This window comes from Argiope bruennichi, chromosome 11, assembly GCF_947563725.1.
Source record: "Argiope bruennichi chromosome 11, qqArgBrue1.1, whole genome shotgun sequence".
NCBI classification, from domain to species: domain Eukaryota; kingdom Metazoa; phylum Arthropoda; class Arachnida; order Araneae; family Araneidae; genus Argiope; species Argiope bruennichi.
Window position 1 is genome coordinate 26,585,222 of NC_079161.1, and position 24,688 is coordinate 26,609,909.

At 26.6% G+C, this 24,688-nt stretch overlaps 1 protein-coding gene across 4 annotated transcripts in view; it reads left to right on the forward strand.

The window, feature by feature from the left end:
- Nucleotides 1-23,537, forward strand: part of LOC129956464 (CUE domain-containing protein 1-like) — a 45,059-nt gene extending 21,522 nt beyond the window's left edge. Inside the window, exons 1-8 of one of the 4 annotated variants that reach the window (XM_056068355.1) lie at nucleotides 4,491-4,735; nucleotides 9,480-9,945; nucleotides 11,408-11,613; nucleotides 14,173-14,371; nucleotides 17,752-17,901; nucleotides 18,988-19,057; nucleotides 20,458-20,578; nucleotides 22,725-23,537. In XM_056068355.1, coding sequence (XP_055924330.1) covers nucleotides 9,567-9,945; nucleotides 11,408-11,613; nucleotides 14,173-14,371; nucleotides 17,752-17,901; nucleotides 18,988-19,057; nucleotides 20,458-20,578; nucleotides 22,725-22,781 — 1,182 coding nt within the window. In that variant the 5' untranslated portion in view covers nucleotides 4,491-4,735; nucleotides 9,480-9,566 and the 3' untranslated portion in view covers nucleotides 22,782-23,537. Of the gene's footprint in view, nucleotides 1-4,490; nucleotides 4,736-8,761; nucleotides 8,850-9,479; nucleotides 9,946-11,407; nucleotides 11,614-14,172; nucleotides 14,372-15,044; nucleotides 17,902-18,987; nucleotides 19,058-20,457; nucleotides 20,579-22,724 lie in introns of those variants that run through there. The other 3 variants (XM_056068358.1, XM_056068357.1, XM_056068359.1) reach the window with 3 other exon arrangements.
- Nucleotides 23,538-24,688: the final 1,151 nt, after the last annotated feature.

Consider the following 24,688-nt stretch of genomic DNA (forward strand, 5'->3'; position numbering starts at 1 on the left):
TTGGAATTGTTTTCACAAGATGACATATCAAATTTCATTTTTTTAAATTGTCACGTACATGAATTAACCCTTTAAAGGGCCTTTTTTTTTTTTAGTCATATTATGTTAAAATATTTTAGGCTTGAAATAAGAATAAGAAAAGGGATTCATTTAGCTTATTAGATAAATTAAATTTAATTTATTAATTAATTTGGTTAATTAATAATGAAGTAACAAATCAAGACGCATCATTTTGTGTGAGATAAAGAACTGAAGCATCTAAGTTTCTGTCTTAGATGCTTCAGTTCTAAAAAAATTTGTCAGAACTGATGCCAACCTACATAATTTCATACAAAAATCGTGGGAAGCATACTTCCCACGGCCCTAAAAGGGTTAATTTAAACAATCCAACTTAGCGGTTTCAGGAGAAAACGCAAACGATAATTAAAGATTTTTTTTCCCATTTTTTTTTTTTTTTTTTTTTTGTAATTATTTGTTTTATTAAAAATTCTTTTCTTAGAGCTGTGAGCGTTATTGTGTCAAACTAATTTGCCTTGTCCCATTTCAATCTTACGGATATGATGTTCCAGCATTTTGGAAATTCGAGAAATGTTATTGTATTTTGTCGATACTAAATACTGGTGAAACATAAATCATTTCTTTTTAGAGTTGTTGAGTTTAAATGCATACTCAAGTACAGATGACAAATGGTCAGTCTTTTGTCAGATTTGATTGAATATTTTATCTACATTTTAGATGCTAAACCTGTATACCAAATTTTATTTATCAAATCATTTATATTATGTAATCATCGTGTTCACTTGTAGTCAGAGAGCAGGATAGACAGATTTCCTGTTTCCTACCTACTTTCCTTGTAGATTTTTTTGTTTAAATAAAATATAAACTAAATTCTGATAATGGATTTCAGAGCTTCTAAAACTGAGTATCGTGTCCCTAAATAGAAGCCCTAAAATTTCTGTCTCAGTCTTTTTTTTTTTTTTTTTTTTTTTTTTCAAAATTTACCAGTCTTTATAAATTAATTATAGACTAGCTGCCATCGATGACCAGCTGTTTCCCACCATATTAATAGTATTAATTATGCATATCAACTAACATTGATGAACTACATCTTATAACGCCAAACAAAATAACTGTTTTGAATTATAATAACTGTAAAACAGACATGGAGCATTCTGAATGGTTAGTTATGCGCCCAAAGTGTTAAAATTAATTGCTGAAATCGGTTCAATTGTTGAAATGGTGCCTAGTTAACTTCTTTTGCAATATCTCCATAAAAGGGAGAGTGAAAAGGGATGTTCGTTGATGATTGCATCTAAACGTCATTAGCTTTCAAACAAAATAAAAATTGATGAAAACGGCACAATGGCTGTGGTTGTGGGATTGTCAAATTTTTCCCCGTAGAAAATGAAAGAAAAATGAAAATGAATTCTTTTCAATACCTTTCAAAAATGGAGAGTGATGGAAGACAAGCAATAACTGGTGATGTATTTAAGGATCATAAGATTTCATACGAAATAATAACTAGCAAAATCGGTGTAGGGGTTGTAGCTGGAGAAAGATTTTTTTTTTTCATAAAGAGTGTACAGTGCAGTAATTCTAGAATTTTTTTTCAAAAATAGAAAGTCAGCGGCAGATTACCATTAATACAATATCTAGAAATCATGAGCTTTTATATAAATCAAAATTTGGCGAAAGCGGAAGAGTGGTTGAGATTGGGGCACTGCTTAGTCAGTTTTTCTAATTATTTTAAACACATAGATGCAATATAGTTAATAATAATTTTGATTAAAAACATTATTTTTTATAAAAATTTTGTTGAATAACTGTTTTTTAATCGGATTTTGTTTTATTTATTTGAAAAACCTTATTGCGTTCTTCTTTAATTTTGAAATCTAGAGAAAAAGCTCAGCATTCATTCATTCATTTTATGTACCAATGTGATATTTTTACAAATTCACATTGATTCAAATTTTCAAATTAGAAGAAAAAGAATTAATGATAAAAAAAAATGATCCTTGTTGTTTATTCTACAAATGAAATTGGCGAACTGGAAATTAAATTAAAAATAGAAAAGTAATTGATATTATTCCTCAACAAATATTCTTTTGCTTTCTTTCGATTTCGAAAACATTTCTTTCGCGCATGTTCTTTTTTTATTATTATTATTTTGATTGCATATTATTTGTTAAATTCAATCAGTTAATGCATTTTTATATTAATCATATGTCTTTGTACGGTAAATTTTAATTTAAAAAATATTTCATGCAATTGTAAATTATGCAAAATAATATTTCAAAAGCATTTTAATACAACTAAAAACTTATACGAGTAGTGTGAAAATTTTTGAATTATTTTGATGGTATAGTGCCGATTGAAAACACCAGAAATCATTCATCATAAAAATCCATTACAATAGGACTATTATACCAAAGTTGAAGGTCATGTACTAGCGTAATTAAATGCTCCGTCAGAACTGTAAATAGATATTTAAGAGCCTATGGCCCAACGAAAATAGGTATCTAAAAAATAACCGTGAAAGAATTACATTCTTAAAAATAACTTTTTATTCAATGTATCTATTTAGCACAAATACTATGACATAATAAATAAAATGACATTTTAAAATAAAATTTGGCATACTGAATTCCGCCACTTATAAACATATACATAACTAATTTTAACTGGTGCAATTTTAAAAATTATTTTGGGTAAACCGCAGTTTAACCACGTTCTTCGCCAAGTTGCGATGACGCGCAAAAGCTCGCAACCTCCAGACTGGCAAGCCTATTATTCCTCGCCTTTATTATGCGCTATGATTGAACATCTACTCCCTCGCTTTTGAACATTTCGCAAAACACGGCGCAAGACCGTTATTGGAGAGTTGGCGATTTTTGAAAATTGCGCCAAGCAAGGGGTTAAACTCCGGTCGTACCATTATTCTTTTTATTCTGTATAATTATTAACACAAAAATATAATAATATGCTTAATATCGAAATTAGCATAGTAAACCATATATAAATACTTATTATTTTATTTAGCACTCTCTAGGCTTGGCGATCAGACTGGTCACCGGGAATGTTGGTTGTGTTTAGTTTCCATTTTGGTCTAAATGATTTCCTCAAAAAAAAATTTTAAATATCAAATTGTGATAGATATTAGAGCCATGTTATTTTAATGGCATTACTCTGGTTCTGTTTATTATGTAATTAACTTTCCTTATGGAGTCAAATCCCATGGCATTAAAGTGCCATTAAAAACATAAGTTACCATGTAATCCATATTCTAAATGCATATTATGTTTCGTGGAATATAATTTTCTTTTGATTTCTCACGTAAGCAGAATCTTTTTTTTTTTTTTTTTTTCATTAGCGTTCAACAAACGAAGAATATCACGTGATTAAATATTTTATGAAATAAAGAAAACAATTTGAATTTCATTGAGCCAATGAAATAGACTATTGAAAATAACGCAACCAATAATGTGAATAAAATCGCCCAAATGCATTTAAAAAATTAGATGAGATCTAAGTGATATCATTAAAAATTTTCTTTTCAAATTTTCACACGGTTTGAAAATCCTTTTTGTACAATAATACTTTGAAAGTTGCTGGGGGAAAGCGAAAAAATATCTCGAATTAATTAAAATTTCAAGAAAATCCCACCTAGATGCACATTTCCCCTCGTCAAAGTATATTTGTATTTGTGCTTTTATTTTTAATTCTTTTAAAATTATAATTAGGCAAATTTTTTTGCCCAAAATTGAAATTAAAGCAGCAAATAAGTTGCAAGACATTCTTGGATCAGTTGTATTCCTGGGCTATAACTCATTTAGTCCATTGAATGTTCATTTAGTTATTAGGAAGGGAGAAAGATATCTTTTTTATATTAAACTGAAGATTTGGGGAGAAAAAAAAAAAAGAAATAGACTCTTTTTTTTTATTTCACCTATAGATCTTATTTGAGTAAATCGTCCCATTCTTAGGCTTTATTAATATGTAATTGTATTGTATTATAGATAATTTTTAAGATACTAAGACGAAAAGTTAGCCGATTGTAAAAAAATGTTAAATTAATTGTATAACTCTTAAAAATCCATCAAAAATTTCCCCTAACTGTTAGCTTTCCCTGTGATACTCATGCATTGCTTTTCCAAAAGCACAGTGGTTAGATCCAGAAAGGTACTTTAGAACCGGTTCATACATTCATTCAGAATAGAAATTGTTTCCAAATTTTATAGAGATAAGAAAGCAGGTGCATAACCAGTAATGATTTTTAATGGTCAATAAATTTGAGAAGAGTTCACTCTCTATCATGTTTTCTTTCTTTTTTTTTTTCTCTTATTCAGATGAAATAAGGAAAACACGATTTTTTGTATTTGGTTCTTTCGTTGAATGAACGCATTGATTTACTGCTTTAACCAACCGCATACTTGGATTTTACTGGATCCAGCTGCATGACAGAATATTTTTGGATTCGATAATGTCTTGACATTAGGATTCAAGCTGCCTCCAGATACTATCTGGTATTGCGATAGAAAGTAAAAACCGGAGGCCGACTTCATTCTGTTTTCGTTTGAAATCAAAATGTAAAGAAAAGTATGACTGTTCAAATTGTATTACTGAATATCTCTGAGGATAACCAAAATGACGTAGTCTCTAATTTAATTGCCGTTAGCTTACATTCATGATTTAATGATTCGGTTTCATGGAACTAAAAACAACCGAATTTATTCACGTATGTATTTTGATTTAACAATTAATGGTAGTATTTTATTTCGATTCTGTTTGAACAAGAGTGACCAGTTGTTCTATATTTATAAATTAGTAAAAATAATTCTTTCATCGCAAAGTACTTCTCAAATGATTTTCATCTACTGCGCATTTTAAATCTGATATAAATTTTAAGTATGGGTGTTGTGTTTTGTTATAAGTTATATATTTCCATTGTATTTGTAAATGATCTGTCAAATAAATAGTTTTATGTTATATTGTTTATTTTCAGATTTTCATTAATTTTTTCTTAAAATTTTTTTGTACAAATTAATCAAATTTGAAAATCTAATTTGATTAAATTTATTTTTAGAGTTAATCGTAGATTGCTTTGGATTTGGTATAAACTTTTTTTCATATGTTAAGTGATATGCAGAATCAATTTACTTCCTAAAACAAATTCTAGGAAATATGCACAGATTTCAAAGTTCAAAATTTGGTCAATTTAATTCTGAGGAAATATTTTTAACAAAATGGTTTTCCTTTATTTCCAATTTAAATTTGATATCTATCAAATTCAATTAATTGTTTTTGACAGTAATTATTATGCATCTTTAAATAAAATAAATGAATTATATACAATTTATATAAATTAAAAAGATTTGTAATCTTTACATTCTTTCATCTTCTGATAGATTTTTTTTTTTTTTTTTCACCCTAGCTTCATTAGTTTTCTTTTTTAAATATGTATTGTTGGTATAAATCTCTCTTTTGCTTTCTGATATATCTTTATTTTTTCAATTTTATATTTTTACAAAATTAGAAATAGGCTATTATTATGAATTCATTATTATTATTTTCATATTTTTTTTATTCTATTAAATAAGAAAATGACTACAAGCATTTATTATACTTACTGAATTAAAGTAGTATTTTTAATTTTATGGTATGTTCACTGCATGCAACATTAGTTATTTAATATGAAATATCAATTGATCAGTTATAGCATTCAACTTTTTTATAAACACTGTTCATTCTGCGTTGAATTATTAAAAAACAAAACACCTATGTTTTGTACAAAATATGCATTACATAATCTAGGTTGTACTTATTAATATTTTCTCTCTCTACTAGCCTAATGTTTGGGTATTTTCATCACTTATATATCATTTTATTCCACTTTTATATTATTTTGATGGATGTAATACATACAAAATATGTGATGAGAAATAAGAATAAGTAATCTCTTGTATGATTGAGGAGAAATACAATTCTGATCAATCAGTGAAACAAAAAGGAAAAATTATTCTTTCTTTTTTTTTTTTTAATACTCTAAAATCCTCATACTAGGCGATCTCTAGATTTTTCTGACAATAATGTAAAAATATTATATATGTATAATTTAATTTACTCAGTGATATGAATCAATATAATCAGTATCAATATCAAATGAAGTTATTCTGGATGAAATATACTTCTCTTAGCATGTTCTTAACAATCTGCATATTATTATATTTATATATAAAATAGTCATATACTCTGTAAAATACATGACAATTCTCTTCATCTATATTAATTGCATCAGATCTAATCTTGAGATACGAGTGTAAATTTAAATTTCATAGCTTTAAAGAAGTCTTCATTTTATTTTATTTACTCATTTAGTTAAGTGGTTCTCATTTCTTTTACTTTTAAAGTACAAATATCACTTGCATACATATTTATTTCTACCTTTTCTATTCATTCATCAAGATATTGACTGTGCAATTTCAATTAAATCTCTTGTTTATTGTTTAATATTGTGGGTTCTCTACAAAAATATTTTTAATTTTTATATTGCAAGAAATTATTTAGGTCTGTTATAATAATAACTTTGCACCAGTTCTGTACATTAACCTCTCTTAATAGTATGTTAATACAATCCGCTCTGAGTAATGTCTAACTGCATAACATTAGCACCTTCTTCATTTTTCTGATTCCTGATACAAAATACGCAACTTTAAACAAATATGGTACATTTAACATTCTGCAGTATTTCATCGGATTAAAACATACTGGTTAAAAGAATAATATCCATAATCATTCAGGTTGCCAGTCAATTTCCTAATATGCATATTTCCTTTTCTGATCCTAGAAAAAAAGGATGCAATAAAAGTAAAATTTTGTATGTATAATTGAAGATTAAAAAAAAAAAAAGTAAGCAGAACCTTTGTTTCTTAGCTTCCAACAATATAAGAGAATTCAAAATTTACAAAAACTTTTATAATAATTTAAATTTCATTGAAACAATAAAATTATTACAAATAATGTGTAAATATTTTTTTCAATTTGTTAAAATAAGAAAGTAACTAAATTTTTATCATTAAAAAGTTTTTGTTTAATGTTAGAGAAAAAATCAATTTTATGTAAAAATGATTTCAAAAAACTAATTTAAATTTTTTTTATTACTATTAAAAAATGTAATTAAATAATGCCTGAAGTGAACAAAATATTTCATCAATTTTGTTGGTCAGAAAATGAAAACATCCTTTTTCCAAAGAGAAAATGAAATCAATTTGTGTCTGTTTTAAGTAAAAAGTTTAATTATTTTAATTTAACTTATTTGGTTTTTAAAACAGCTTGGAGAGCTAAAAACATAGAAGTTAAGCAGGAAGTTCTAGTAACTTCTTTCATCAGATAATGGAAAGTTGGATGATTTTCTTCCGAGTATTTAAGTAATATTTATGTATTTTACTCATTTATTTGTTTTGTGGTTTCAAAGTTTTTTTTTATTTTACTTTTTTATTATATAATTTTATTTTGTCTCCTTTTTATTTGTACTTGATGCGTGTCTTCAATTTTCCAATGATCTCTGACTAGATAAAGGAAATTTGACAATCTTTCTATAAGTATTATTTTATGTTGTTATCAAATGTATGCAGCAATTATTTATTTATTTACTATGCTTTTTCTTATTTTTTATTCAATTAACATTTATTAGATTGTATGTTATAATTTAATTTTCAGGTAAGCTTTATAGACAGGAAATGCAGATGCAATCAAGTTTACATATTTATTCTATTGTAATTGGTTGTAACTGCTAAATTTTGTATACTTTGCTCTTACGATGTGTGTATTATCCCTTTACCAGTCATTTGAATGACACACCCATCAGGACATTGGTGAGACCACTTTAAAAAAAAAAACTATTATTAAATGTGTCTATCACTTGGTTTATGTCCCATGCAATTTTAGGTTGAATTCTTGATCATAAAATGACGCTTACAAATGCTGTTCATAAAGTATACCTAATCCAACTCTAGAAATGAGAAATACTCCAAAACTGTATAGCTTTGTACTTGATAAATAGAAATTCACCGTTACATAAATAAATTTCATTTATTTTACTTTAAATCATTTTTGCTAATGAATAGAATTCAGATTTAAAAATTGTTTTTCTACATTTTAGATTGGTTATTTTAAAAACAGATCTTTAGATGTATATTGATATTTAAGAATAATTGATTTAAGTTTTTTTTAAAGTCAAAACTGTATATGATATATAAATAACATTTTAATAGCTCTTAATAAAATGGCATTTTCCCCCTTTCTCTTCTGCTCTTTAGTTGAATAAATAACTGGAATTTTAATTATAAAACAATATATTTAGTATTTTACTTTATTTTTAGATTTAATTGCATTATGAGGTTTTTATTTTACCTTTTCATCGATTTATTTCCTTTATATGGTTTTTATTAATTCATTTATTGAGATATTAATTTTATAACTTTACTTTAGATTTTTATGTTTATAATTTGGTTTAGATTATTATTTCTTGTCTTGAATCTCTCATATAAAAAAGATATTAATTTAACTTTATTCTTAATCCTCGGTTAATTGCTTTGGTTGATACTTTTTGAGCTTTAAGTAATAAATTTTTCAAATAGAAAACATGCTTTGGAGATGAAATTCAATTTTAAAACTGTTTTTACTTGAGGGAAATGTTTAAAAGATTAATATGGAGAATGAATTATTTTGAAGGTCTATATCAACAGAAAGATTTAATTAAGTGCTTGGAGGAGTAGGACAGAGCTTGCCTTGCTTGTGACTCATCTTCATCCCATGAGACCATCAGCTGTCCTAACAGTTAGTGTATAAATGTAATTATAATCAGCTGTCCTAACAGTCAGTGTATTAAATGTAATTATCTTACCATTTTTATGCATATCTGAGTTATAACAAGCTAGTCTGGATGAGGCAAGATAACCTAATCAATTTCTTCATATAAATTTGCAATCAATGTGTTCATAAGTTGTAATGTATTTTCCCACTTGGCGAAGGACAAATCAAATAAATCAAAACATTAAAACTAACTCCAAGTAAATAATGAGAGTTTTTATTTTATTATTATTGAGACTAGAATCTATTGCTCTCATCTGTTATATGTTTGCTTTTGATGATATGGAGTTTAAATGTCTTTATATGTTTATGAAAGCTTTCGTCACATTTTATTTTTATTTATTTTCATTTTTTTAAATTTATTTACAATGTTAGATACTTTTCTGTTTTGTTAGGTGGAATGCATGCAAATTTAGCTGTCTTTTCCTATAATTAAAAAAAAATTATAATTGAATTATTCTTTTCAAATATATCATTGCCACCGAGATGACATTTCTTACCAGCATTCATGTTGGGTACTAACTATTCCTTGCTAATGAGATCAATACTTAATATTCAGGTTTTATATCATCAGATTCAAAAAATGTTTCTTCAATAAAACTCATTTACAGTTTCAGGAATGAAAACCAAAGCAACTTTTCTAAAGAACCTCCTGTCCATAACAGATAAGACGTGACTAACTCTTCTCCCTAAGTAACATGGCTGCCACAGATCAGGACCGGCCACCAGTCACTCAGCTGGAGTTTCGACAAGCAATGCGGGACTTCACGACCATGTTTCCTGAAATGGATGCAGATGTGATTGAGGTTGTGTTGCGATCAAACAATGGAGCAGTTGATTCAACAATTGACCAACTCTTGGCAATGAGTACAGACAATGAGAATGAGCGATTGAGAACTGAACTGGATGCCACCGAAAATGACGAACTACCCCCTTGCTATTCTCCGTCAACCCCACCTCCATCTTATAATCAAGCTGTACCATTTGCATTGGCTTCCGGTGATTCAGCTGAACAGAATCCTTCTACTGAAACTGCTTCTGTTGAGAAAACAACCCCAAAGATTCCTGAGGAAAGTGGTAAGCCTGGCAGTAATAAAATATTAAGTTCTTCATTTATTTGTATTTAAATTTAAGGAAATTTTAGAAATCATGAACATTTGATTGAGTATTTGGTAGTTTACTAATAGCAAATGATTTTTCACAAAAGTCAATGACGATCTTCTCTAATTACATAATTATTAATAAATACATAATTAATCAATATCATTATTACGAGTAGTTTATCTATGAAGAAAGTCTTTAATGCAACAAAAGTTTATACTATTCTAGAAAAAAAACTTATTAAAATGATAGAAATTTGGTAATTGTAACCTTGTTTCAAAAAACCTGACGTTGCTGTAAAGTAAACATCCAAAATATTTTAATATAATCAAGAATTTTAATGTGATACAAACTCTATACATCTTCTTTCTATTGTTTTATTTGATATCCAAAATTCATCATGTACTTGCTTTACTTAAGTTATGGATGACAAGCTTCATTCTGACTTCCAAAATCTGCAAAAAAAAAAAAAAAAAAAAACTTTTAAAATGAGTTAATACCTAAAGCTTCTTTTTGTTTAATTTCCTTATTAGTTTATTTAGTTATTTAGCTTCACAAATGCCATCCCTTCCTCCCCACCCCTCCTTTTTAAAAAAAAGTCATTGTTAAGATCTGGAAATTATTATATATTGGTTTTGATATTTGAAAGTTCATTATCATCTATAAATGTTTTAAAGCAAGCATTTCTTTTCTTTTCTTGTGTTGTTTCTAATTATTGCATGAAAACAGGAGATGCGCACATTTATAGGTATAGGACATGCAGAATTGTTAACAGAAAGATATTGTTTCATTGAACCGGAAAAAAAGCTATGTAAGCTAGCTAGTTATTTCATAAATTATTCTCTAAAGGGAGATTTAAATGCTTCACATATTTTTTTTTTTTTTTTTTTTTGAAAATCATAAAAATTTCATTCAATGCATTGTTAGAGCTTATAATGTTCATATAAGTTTTACATTCTATTATAATTCCTTTAATTTGATTAATTTCTGATTGTTATATTTGAAAAATGAACTTACTTTATAAATTTAGAAATTAAAAATCTGAAAAATTAAAAAATTCTGAAGTTTGTTTATATTTGAGTCATAGTCATAAGTAATTTACAATCTTTTGAACAGACTAGCTTAGGGGGGGGGGGGGTATCAGCTTTATGATATTTTTTTATTTTTCTCAAATTTTCTTTTTTCTGTATTATCATGTTCTTTATTAATAAGTAGTTTTATTGCATGCAGTAGATGAATAATTTTCATATATTTATCCATTCATCAATTTCTTATCATTTTCATAGATGTAAATGGATATAGTTTTGGGCTGCATAATTTATAACAAAGGAAGAAAAAAAATTAGAAGCAACATGGTCTGCTTTAATTAGCTGCTTTTATATTGCAAATAACTGATAAAAAATATTGCCTTTGTCTGATGATTTGTTTGTGCTTCTAGCCAGGTTACCTGATATTGTAGAAAATGGAGAAGCGTCTCTTGCAGCTGCAACTACTGCTGCTGCTGCAGCAGCAGCTGAAGGTGCTGAGGGATCTGAGAGTGTGGCCTTAAATGTTCTAAAGCAGTGGAAGCCTCCTCTTTTGGGAGAATTGCCTCCAACATTTTTAAAAATAGGTGAAAGTCCTTCAACCAAGCCTGCTGCTAAGGTATCTTTTATTTTTTGTATTAAAAATATTTATAGTAAGATTTTTGTAATTAAGTATGTAGCAAGAGATTTTAATTATGCTGGATGTATATAGCAATTAAAAACAATTTAGTTTTTATTCAAATTGTTTGCTACAAAAATAGAATTTGAATGTAGTCTTTTCTTACTAAGAGTTTGGTGGCCTGATTTGGAGTTTTGCATCTCTCTACAGAGGTGGCTCAACCTTAAGATTTTTATGTATAAGAGAAAAGCATCTTCTGAGCACTGTTGATTGATAAATTATCTCATATTATTAAATTGAATAACAGTTGCTCGTTGGGTACAATGCAGCTTTGGTGATGAAACATAAAAGAACAGTACAGACAAGTACATGCATAAGGATATATTTAATGTTGAAGCTTATAATTCACACACAAAAAATCCATTTTATCCCATGTATGCATAATAATTCTGTATGATCATACTTTATATATATTACATAAATAATTTAATCAAATTTCTGACTATTCTTCTAAACAAAGCACTTAAAATATATTCTGGCAAGTATATTTTTATTTTAGAATTCATATAACATCTGAATAAATATTTCAAACTTGGAAAAAGATAAGCCATTTGGAAACTAATTTCCACATAAAACATTGACAAGTTTAAAGCATTTTTATGATAACCAGAGTACACATTTAGATGCCCTTCTTTTAATTATGCTTGAATTTGCTTTCCCATTTTTAAAGAAGAAAATCAACTTAATCGACATGTTAATGGTTTGATTTGATTTAAATTTTATTTTAGCAAGTTTATAAAAATATGTATGTTTGTATTCATTGTTTTAGTATGCATATAAAGATGTAAAATGACTTTATATTATTAAAAAGTTATTACTTTTGAAATATTAACCATTATTATTAGTTAAGTTTTTTCTTGCTTGTAAATAAATCAATTAACTATTATGATAAATTATGAGCTGATAATGAAATTAAAAAAAAAAAAATATCAATCATTATTTTATAGAATCTGTTATGTGAAATGTAGTAACTAGTTAAATGAGTAATTAAAATCCAAGTATATTATAAATAAATAAATGATTATTTTTTTATTTAATAATAATTTTAATAGTTCAATTTTTGGAAATTTGCAATTGCCTTTAAATAATATTATTATTTAATTGCCCTTAAATAATGTTATTTAATTCTAATTTTACTTATGAGGTTTAAAAGGCACAAAAGGGAACCAGCAAAACACTTTACCACTTAATTTTACCAAAGATTTATCATGTGCACAGACTCTTTGAATCTTTAACAGTCTCTTACATACTAATTCTGTAAAATTTTAACTGCCTCGGACTGATGCATTGTTTAAGTTTAGCAATGATGGTGGGGTATGTTATCAGGTATTGTAAATGAATAAACATTTAAAAGTAACCTAGACACCATTTGTATATATTAAAAATTGTATCCAAGATAAAGAAACCTGATCAATCCATAGTCGATATGTGGATCAGTGTATTTGTCTGTTTTCATGGATGCAGTTAGTTATATCTCATGCCCCTGAAAACCAGAACAATGGTAAAATTTGTCCAGTTATTAAAGTTGAGGAATATTTTTTAAAATTTTGCACACAGAATGTATAATGAAGGATAAAGTGGTGGGGCAGACATTTTTTAAAGAGATTTGTAGGTGTTAAGAATTTCCATTTAAAATAAAAATTGGCCCAGTGGTCTTTGGTTTTGCTGATATTTTAAATATATGGATTGGGCACTCAATCATCTAAAATTAAGGATGGTAGCCTCTGTTTTTTAATTTTTGTTTTCAGTCATCCGTATTTTTTTTAATTACGGTTAAATTGGTTAGTAATTATCTTTAAATAATAAACATTATACAAATAAATCTGCTGATTATTTTATTAGATTATAATTATGCTGATTATTAGATTTATATTTCTTATCTCTTGTATTGTTATATTTAAAAAGATATTCTTATGATTCATAACTCTTGACTTATGGTAGAATATCTTTGTTTCATGTTAATTAAGAATTTTCTTGAAACATTTGAAATAGATTGTTATTAATTTTCAGAGGGAAAAAATGATTTTTTATTTTAAATTTATGCTTTTGAATTATATTTATCCCTAAATCTGATTATATTTGTACTATTGAATAAAATTAAGTGGAAATAATTTTCTGTGAGAAGTGCTCCAATGTTGAAGGAGTATGATTTATTGAATTCCATAAGCTTTAATAGAACAAATATATATATATATATTTTTTTTTATTATAGCTTGTTTCTCTTTCTTTGAATTTATTGATTCATTTTTTCCTCATCATTATTATGTGCACTTTATGGGAATTGATGTGTAATATTTTAGTAATATTTTTTTTAAATTATGTATTGAAATTTATCTTCACCATTTGATAACAATGTATGAATCTGATAAAAGTTTCAAATCATACAGGTAAAAAATAATGAGATGTGTTGTAACACATTTAAAAATTATTTTTTATTTTGAAATGTTTCTTTTGTTTAAGATTTCTAATGTTAATATTTGCTTTTATCTTTGTTTGTAGAAAGTGACAATTTTGAGTTCAACAATTCTCCAGCAGCGCATTGAAGAAAATGAACGTAAACGCCATGACAGCACAGCAACTAATGATCCAGAACTCACACAATACCTTGAAGATGAGCGTATTGCCCTTTTTCTTCAGAATGAGGAGTTTTTCCAAGAGCTAAAAGACAACAAAGAATTCTTATCAACATTAGAACGAGGTAAGAAAAGAAAACATTTGGTTAGTTATTTTTTTCAAAGAGGAAAAAAAAGAAGTTAATTAATCCTTAAATGATGTTTTATTGTTTTAACACTTCTAATGGGTGAATGTATTCAAATTACCACTTTGAAGGTCAGTTGTTTGATGAGGAATATGGTTTCTATTTAATTTCAGTTAATTATCTTATGCATTAACTTGATGTTTATGATTTCTCAATAAAGTGCTTTCAAGCATCAAATTGTGTCACACACTTTAATTATTTTAATAACTTGTTCAGACTCCATGCTGTGTTATATCACAATGTAATTTCATTTTCTTGTTCCTCATATGAAATAATCTAAAGATTAGATGAATTTTTCTTCTTTAATTTTTATCAATGGTAGAAAATCATGCATTTAAATATTTGATGAAACAATAAAAACAGTTGGAATAAATTCTAATTAATTTTTTTTATTGAAGTGATTAAGATCAAAATCTATCCACATGGTTACTTTCTGATTTCCCTATATTGGTAGCTCTAGATCTAATGGTCTTCTGTAAAAAGCCACACATACATACGCACTAACATTTCCTTTTATAAGTAAAGATAATAATTTGAGTATTCAGTTATAAGTTTTTTTTAAGAAAATAAAACAGTATTTTTTAAAGGATAATCTAAATGATGTTTTCTAAAGAAATTTTTTTCTTAGATTTTGAAAAAAAATATGCCATTAAATCTGAATTAGCTTCAGTGCTGTACTACAAAAATAGGAAAAGAAAGATAAGTTTTGTATTTTATTTACCCTACAGTTTTTCATTAATTGTAGTTTTTCATAACTGTAAGAGACATAATATGATTCATAACTAGGAATTGTGCCAGTATTTGTTTTGTGTTAAAATAGTACTTTCTGGTTTTGTATGCTCAGTTTATGTTAAAATACATTGGTTGTATTTTAGATTAAATTAAAAAGAAAAAGTATCACAAACATTGTGGCATATTTGGAAATAATGTAACTTTATTTTGGTCAGTTTAACATATTTCAGATGAAGCAAGTTTATTTGTATGTATATATTTGCTCAATATATATTCGTGATATGAAAGATATAATTACCATTCTCTTAAATTTATTGTTTATTTAAAATGTACAAGTCAAAAGAAAATATAATAGATATTAGCACATCATTTCAATTCCTTAACTTAACCGTACTTCGGTTCAATTGTGAAGTAAAACATGCTTTAAAGAATTAATTTGCTCAATATGTTTCATAATAGATAATCTAACAATGTTTATTTGGCCGTTATCAAGAGTGATGAAAATTTCAAGATTCTTGCATTCTGGTATTAAATATCATTTACAAAGACATTTTTTTACATTATATTGTAAACTAGCCGCCTTTGGCGACCAGCCGGTTCGCCAATCTTAATGTTCATTAAAATTTTAATAATTAAATATTTTATGCAATTCCAACCTTAATAGATTCTTCAGCAAAATATTTTAAAACTTCAATTTTTGATAGTCATATAATTCACTCATAATATTATAAAGGCCTTCAGTCATAACGTAATATGTATTTTCTAATTTTCTGTTACCCCTCGTAGAATTTATGCTTTAAATTAAAGTGTAAATGATTAATCTGCAATTAATATCATAATATTTTTTACTGAAACAAAGCATTTTTTAATAATATAATACTGATAATAGAGTCACTGAGCGTTTAAACTTTATGGGCACTAAAGAATATCTTTCTTAATTTATGTAATATCTCAAGAATTTGTCAACAAAATTTTCTCAGATTCATCATGAACAGATCGATTCATTAACAATGTTTAATTTTAAATGCATCAAACACTAAGAAAATAAAATGAATCCTTTAAAATAATCAGTCTAAAACAGGTTAAAAAAAACTACTTAAAAAACGATGTACTTAAAACTATAAGCATATACAAAAAAATATATAACTAACATAAATACAATTTAATTACAAAAGCATGCAACTAACCTAAAAATAATTTAAATCATTGAAAACAGGTTAAAAAAAACTACTTAAAAAACGATGTACTTAAAACTATAAGCATATACAAAAAATATATAACTAACATAAATACTACTTACAAAAGCATACAACTAACCTAAAAATAATTTTAATCGTCCATTGATAATGGTTGCCATGCCAACAATCAGAACACAGTGCGCATGCGTGAATTTTCTTCGCCTTTTACGGTAACGCAAATGCGTGAATTTTTCTACGCCAGTTGGGATAACGCTATGCAAATTATACATTTTTAATTTCCTTTATTCTGTGTTATTTTAATTCAAAAGTACTTCAGAATGAATCTGAAACATGGATTAATTAACAATGTTTAATTTTAAATGCATAAAACATTAAGAAAATAAACAGAATCTGAAATAATCCGCCGAAATATGTTAACCCTAGCCTCATTACTGTTGGGAGAAAAAAAAACAAGCCTTTCTCATTTGGCGGTGGGGAAAATGGAAGATTTTTTAGGCGGGAAAGTTAGTTTTTAATTAATAATTAAAATTCTAATTAAAATTTCAAAAAAAGGGACCCCAGGTGCACATTCCCGACCTCTAAGGTATACATGTACCAAATTTGGTAGCTGTATGTCAAATGACCTGGCCTGTAGAGCGCCAACACACACACACACACACACATTGAGCTTTATTATAAGTATAGATTATCAAAAGCATTCACATCAATGAAGTGTCTTAGCTATTTCATGTGTATACTTTGCTGAGTATTAAATTTTATTAAACAAACAAAAATTTGAATCATTTTGGGAGGAGACTGGAATGTGTGAAGATTTTGCATAGATTTATTGGTGTGTATCATGTTTGGTTATAAAATCTTGATATTGTTGTTGAAAATCGTCTGATGAATGTGTAGTGAATTTAGTAGTCTCAATTACAAATAACAATGCTTTATTTTAGAAAAAAACACATCTGAAGTATACTTGGAAAATTGTACTTGCAAAATTCAACATCGCTTTTGCAAACAACAAATCATTGTTAAACAACTGCAATATCACTAAGCACTCAGGGAGAATGTGCTGGAGATCAAAGACAGAATTCATGTGACTATTATTCATGTGAATTATTGATTTGGAGTCTTAGGATCCCATTACTAAGCAATAACGTTTCTACAAAAATATTGTATCATGGCTCCTAATTGAGATATTACCAAAATTCCAATAGTTTTGAGCATCTTCATTTTTGTTGCCTAATGAGGGCCAGAGCCTAGTGGCATTAACTTGGTATTCATTCAATATTCATTAAAATATCTGTACAACTCTTTTCCTTATTATGAAACTAATTGTGCCAAGAAACAATATTTTAGATTCCTAATAGTATAATTATAGCTCATGAAACTGGCTTATTTCAGCCTCTTCCGATGTGTCCTCCCCTGAAGATGAGGCCGAAGACCTTGAGGGCCGAGGGGAAGAATTGGAAGGCAATTTTCCTTACTGCAACGCGGCGCCTCCAGAGGAGACAGATGCTGCATTTAGGGAAAAGATCAAGAACATGGGAAAAGGTAAGGAACATGGGAAAAGGTATCATTTTGAAAGACAAATGAAAATATTACGATATGTTTCTGCTGTAATCTTGTTAAATTAAGCTCTTTTGGTTTGCCTAGAATACTTGGTTGTGTTCGATTTCAATTAAATCTCTTATGCATAGCTTGATATCTATGATTCACTCAAAAAAGCACTTATAAACTACAAAATGAGAAAATTAACTATTTTATTTTATTTGCGACAATCTTTAAAAATATGAATCTTCTTAAAAGAGTAGAATTTATAACTGAATGAATTATTTAATATTTAGTTGTTACACTGTGATGAAATTTCACTTTCTTATTTTTTATAGATTGTTTTTCCAATATTAAAAATTATCTAGTGCAATTTACATATATTATTCAAGTACATCCAATAGGATGTTTACTGGATTAAAATATTCTAATAAGGAATTAAAAAATGATAAGTATAAAGATACAGCATACTGGAGTTATTTTCAAGCATATTTAATATCTCAGTAGACTTATTTATTTTTTAAAAGACACAAAAAAATTATTAAGGTAAACAAAATTTAGAAAATAAAAATTCATTATATTGCAAAAGAATTTGAAAATATAAACAATATGCACGTCTTGGTTTTTAACAGTTAAAAAAAAAACAGTAGATTTAGTGTTTGATGAAACAATGAAAACAGTTTTTATTTCTTTGCAGTGATAAATATTGTTATTGCAAATTAAATATAAAATATTTTTTAAAAAATTGCTAACATTTAATGGGGGAATTGTACTGCAATAAAATTGTAATCATTAAAAAAATATTTTTTTGAATTTTAAAATTATTATATTATTGTAAACATTTTTTTTTTTTTTTTTGTTTTTTTTTTGTTATAGTTGGGGAAAAGATTAAAGATTTTACTGTTTTTAAATATTGAAAACTGTAATTAAAGTTAGGAAGTTAGAAATTAATTTTATAGATATGACAGATTATATACTAAAGAATTATTTAAATTTAGTAATAAAATATTTGCATTAATTTATGTGTTTTCTGAATCTTCTTCTAATTTATGATTTAATTCTTAATTAAATCATAAATATTTTTTTCAGTTTCACGAAAGAAATTCACTCAGTTAGCAAAGCTTTTTTCCCGAAGAAAACGACGATCTTTCAAACCCATGTATCCTTTACTTCATAAAATTTGCTGACATTTTTTAAAATTCTTTGAAATAATTCTTTATTACATTATATCTGAGGCCATATTTTCATTTTGTTTTAATTTATTCCTTCCTATATATATATATATATATATATATATATATATAATAATTACAATTGATTCTTGTCAAAGAAAATTTTTTAATAAATGTATCTAAAAGTTATTTATTTATGCTTCTTGTACTTTCTTTTGAAAATATATGAAAGTTTCTAGAGTCTTGTGCTTATTTATTTTATCATCGGATCTTTATTCAAAATTACAAGATCAGTCCCTACTGCTACTTTAAATTGAAATTAATCTTAATAATAATTCTAAAAAAATTATTCTTCTTTTTCATGATTCTAAAAAAAAAAAAAAATCTTATTATTCTAATAAATTAGTGATCAGAAAATAATAAGTTATTGGTTTTGTTGGAGTAATGCGTGTTTTTAAATATATATTGTTACAAATCTGTAATTTTGCTATCCGGCACGGCGTGCTGAGCTTGGCGGCTTGGCGTTGAATTTGGCGAGTTTGGCGACTAAATGGATAATACCAGAAAGTTCGAGAAGCTTCACGATCCATCCAGTAATAACCGAGATACACCCAGGTATGCCGTGATTGATCTGAAGATCCTAGCCCCGCCTCCCGGAACTATAAAAGACGGGCACTCAGAAGCTGCGAGGAAATTGTAATTTCTGCAATATGAAATACTACATGCCCAATACAAATATGTACTTATGCCTAGACTATCCCCCTCTTAAAAAATTCATTAAAAATCTAGCCACTAACTTCTTTAAAAACATGGATAAGAATGAAAATGAAGCAATAGCTAAAATCCCTAAATATAAACCATCTACAAACTCTAGAAGACCCCGTAATATACTACTTTAATTTATCTCAGCCCCTTAGTTTTTCTTCCTAACTTTTATTTTTTCAAACTCAAATTAAACAGTATCTCAATAGCCAATTCTAGCTCACAAGCAGTAAAAACTTACTAACCCCAATGGCAGCGTAAGAAGACGGCCACAGCAAAGTATAGACAGCAAAGCACTGTGAAGTCTCTCCTTACCGAGGATAAGCCCCTGCCGGGGCTAGGCGCCCCGTCAACCCAACCATCAAGCTGCGAGGAAATTGTTGTGTGTTTGTGAAGAAGTCGTGTGTATAGTCAGAGGCGGTGTGTGGTGAGAGTTGGAGTTGCCAACACATAGAGAAACTGAAGGATTAGACAGCAAGGAAGCTGCTGAACTAGCAATTAAATGTGCTGCGTTACTAGCGATTGATTAGCGGTATCTGTAGAAGAAAAAATTTTGTAACAATATAAATATCAATATTTTGTATATCTTTTCTCTTTTGTTTCTATTCTTTAACTTGAATTTTAGACTGGGTGATGGTTCTAATCCATCAAGGGACAATCTCCTTTTACATGAGGATGAATATTCAGAACTTTCAGAAGATGACTCAGAAAATGAAGTCAATAAAAAAGACACTTGGAACAGTCATGTAAGAGCTATTTGTTCTTTTGCCAGCTTTTTTAAATGCATTAGATTTATAAATATTGCTTATTCTTAAGTATCATATATGATGGAACCTCAGTAATCTGAATCACCAGTAGTTAGCATTTGGCATTTCAAGATTATTTGATTAAATTTCGCATATAATCCAAATTTTCTAAAATGCTCAATAAGTTGGATTCCCTGTGTTTCATTATTTTCATATATTATGTCTGGCTGTAATAAGATTTTCATTTGATACAAAATAAAACAAATATTTTATGGCATTATATTCTGGTGTAATAATTTCTGAAATATTTTATTCTTTGCAGATTGTTGGATCAAAAAATTTTGGCTGTATTTCATTTCATAAAAAACTTATGTATAATTTAATATTCAAGATTTCATTAAAAAGAAAAGAAAAACATTTAAATTGTGATAGATCTTAAAGCCTTACTAATCTTCTCTTAACTATACTCCTGCTCTTTTCTTGCTTAAATTTTCGTAACAGAATCAAAGCCTATGACATCATAGTTGTCCGAATAATCTACTTTTTAATTGCCCGTTGTCTATCATAGTCGTGTAACTCCACTTTCTTATTCTTTATAATGTAAATAATGGACTGAATCTGTCTTTTTGAGTTTTTAAGAATAGAGCAATATATATATATAATTGTCAAAATTCAGGGTAAAATTGCATCATAATTACTATTAATAACAAAAAGTTCTAAAATGGTGTAAAAATAGTATTTATGTAATTCTATTTTCGAGAATTATTGCAGAAAAATGACAAGATTTCACTTTAAAATTTTAGTGGAAAAAAAATTGCAAGTGCCTCAAAATGCAGATTTTTTACTTTCCAAAATAGATTTGTGTTATTTTTAGCCAAGCTTTTAAAGTATTTATAGACGAGCAGCTATATTATTCTCTTTTTTTAGTATTATCAATAAACAATAATGGTTCTGTAACCTTTTTGTCTAGTCGCATGATTATATTTATTTTTTATTTTCATTTTCAATTACTTTCATGAAAATAAAGGAAAGTCGTTTTTTAATTATTTTTCTTTATTTTCACCTTGAAGAAATCTTTCAGGAAAGACACAGTTTACAGTAGCGTGATAAATTATCAGCAAATGTAGGATAATTTAACCCAATCTAATATTTAATCTAAATAAAGTAACTATGAACATTTTTAAGTTGACCAGTCATAGATTTAAATGATGCAATTTCTTTTACACAAAATTTGCATGTAAATGATATCTAAAGATTTGGAAAAATTATAGCAGAATCGAGAGCAAAAATATGTTACTGAAGCTTTAGAATCTTAATTTATGAAAATCAAATTCAATTTTGTTTTTCTTAATATGTGAAACAATAAATCCTATGTATTTAATCAGCATAAAACAAAAAAAAATGGAGATTAAGAAACAAACTTTTAAAATATAAAAGTTCAAAGTCAGTTGATAGATACAATCAAATCAGGCCAAAAAAGAAAAATAATTTACTATTTATTTGAAAATGTATACATTTTTTTTAATGCAAATCTTAAATTTTGTATCTACTTGGAATGTTAAAATTCTTGCTTGTATTTAGAATGTTTCAAGCTATTAATTGTTATAACTAATTTTAATTAATAGTTTTATAAATTGTATAAATAACTTTATTGTGGAATCTGTTCCATTTTGTATTAAACTGTGGTTTTCTTTATAATTGTTGGGAATTTTTTTATATTTTTGTCTAAATATTAATTAGAGTCAAAAACAATTAAAAATATTATATCTTTTTCATTTGATTGTAGCAGTATCAAATTAATCAACAAATATCTGTACAGTTTATGTATGAAATTCTTTCACAGTTATACTCTAAAAGCGAAATATATATTTATTTTGCTTTAAGAATATAATTATGAATGAATTATTTGCTCAATATTTTTAATATGAACTTATTTTATTCTAAGTAAATAAAAAATGAAAAACTCTGTGGGAAAATTTAAAATCTGTTAAATTATTCAGATTGATTACAATTTCACTTTTAAGATCTTTGTAAAGGTTATTATGTGTTACAGAAAATAATCTTAATAATTACTGTAAATCTTTCTATACGAGAATTTTATTTAAGAAATCATATTTATTTCTTTAACCTTATTTTTATCTTCTAGGTTGGAGGCCCAGGTGGTCGATCTCAAACATTAGAACGTTCCAAGATGGATCTGTAAGTAACCAGAGTATACTGGTCAAAAAGTGTTCTTACATATGAAAGACTTAAAAGCTCTGTTGATCTTTGCTGATTTTTCAAATTCTTGTGGAGAAAATACAAGCAGGTTATTTTATATTTTTTCTTTCTGAAAAAAAGCAGCTTAAAAGTGCTTTGCAGTGGCATTTATATTGTTGATTTTTCTTGTTTTCTGTGAAAAAAAATTGTCTTAAATGTTTCCATTGAAAAGATTTGTTTTGTTTTTTATAAAAATTATAATAGGCATATAATGCTGAATTCTGAAGTCAGATCTTATAAAGTAAGGTATTAGCAAAATATTTTTTTTTAATAAATGCCTTTAAAATCCATGCAGGTGAACAGTTTATATAGCAATAATATACCTTTGCTTAGTGTCCAGATGCAAGCATGAAACTATTGTGATAGGGAAAGTTGTTGTGAAGTAAAGGTTGAGCATAAGGCTCTGATTCATATCAAATACTGAGTGTGTATCTGCTATTACTCGAAACTGCTACTTTAAATTATATTTCTTTTAGAAGAGAGTCTTAATTAATTTTATTATTATTTATGTTTAGATTTAAAATAATTGATTATATAATATTATACAATTTTTTGCTATTGTTTCATTTGTCTGCAAGAATATTATATGTTTTTTATATTTTCACTATGTCTGAATTGCAGTGGATTTTTGAATTTTGTTGTCCCAAATCATGCATTTTACAAAGCCTGTCTTTTAATAACACATGAATCAAGTTTTATATTTCTGGACAAATTTTTAATTTAATATATTAATTTTTTTTTTATTTTAGTAGTTTTGTATATATATATATATATATATATATATATATATATATATATATATATATATATATATATATATTAATATGTTTATATATTATCAAAAATGATAATAAATTTCAATCAGTAATTATTGATTAATGGTTTTCTGATTTACAAATAAAAGCATTTAATTGCTATGATAAATTATAAGAAAATAATAATTCTCAACAAATATGACATTGAAAATTATTAGTTTGCAAGGCTAGTCAAGTGGAATATAACATGTATAACCAATTAAACACTAATTAATATTCTAATATATTATAAATAATAATTAATTAATTGTATTTTAATTTATCTAATAAGAGTTTTAGTATTTCTATGTAATCAGACGTTGCAAACTTATATTTTATAATTCAGAAATTTTTCCCTTTTATCTATTTTTTTAGCAGCTAGGCTAATAGCTTTTTAAATAACCTGTGGTCCTATTAAGTTCAGGTGCTCTTGAGAGCTTCTAATCTGAAATCTGACAAAACATTGATGGTTCTATTAATAATAACATTAATTGCCTTAATTTTTTTTTCAAAAATATTTGATCATCTTCAACTCTTTTTACCTCCTAATTTATTATTACATTCAATATAATGCGGGTAAACTAATCAATGTAATATTTTTGTATATTTTTTTCATTTTTAGATGAACGTTTTATTTTACATCTACATGATCAAAAGCTTTGTGACAATTTTATGTACATTTTGAATTTGACAAATATATATATCATTATTTTAGCATTTTTATCAAAATCAAATACATTGGATAATTTTGTTAGTGTAATAACTATGGTTTGATAATCAGATTGGAATTCTTTTAATTTCTTTACTCTATAATAAGAGCAGTTATTACATATTCATGTGAAATGTAACAATGGATTTATATTATTTGTGTATTTTTCCCCCCTTCATTTGTATGTGAAAGAAACATTCATTATTACATTCCAAAAAAAGAATAAGTTGCATGTTTAGAAAAACATTAGTAGATTAAAAAAGAAAATATTTTGTTTGAATAGAAATTCTAGTGTATGCTTACCTTCATAGAAAAGAAAGAAAAAATGGAAAAATCAATTATTTCTGC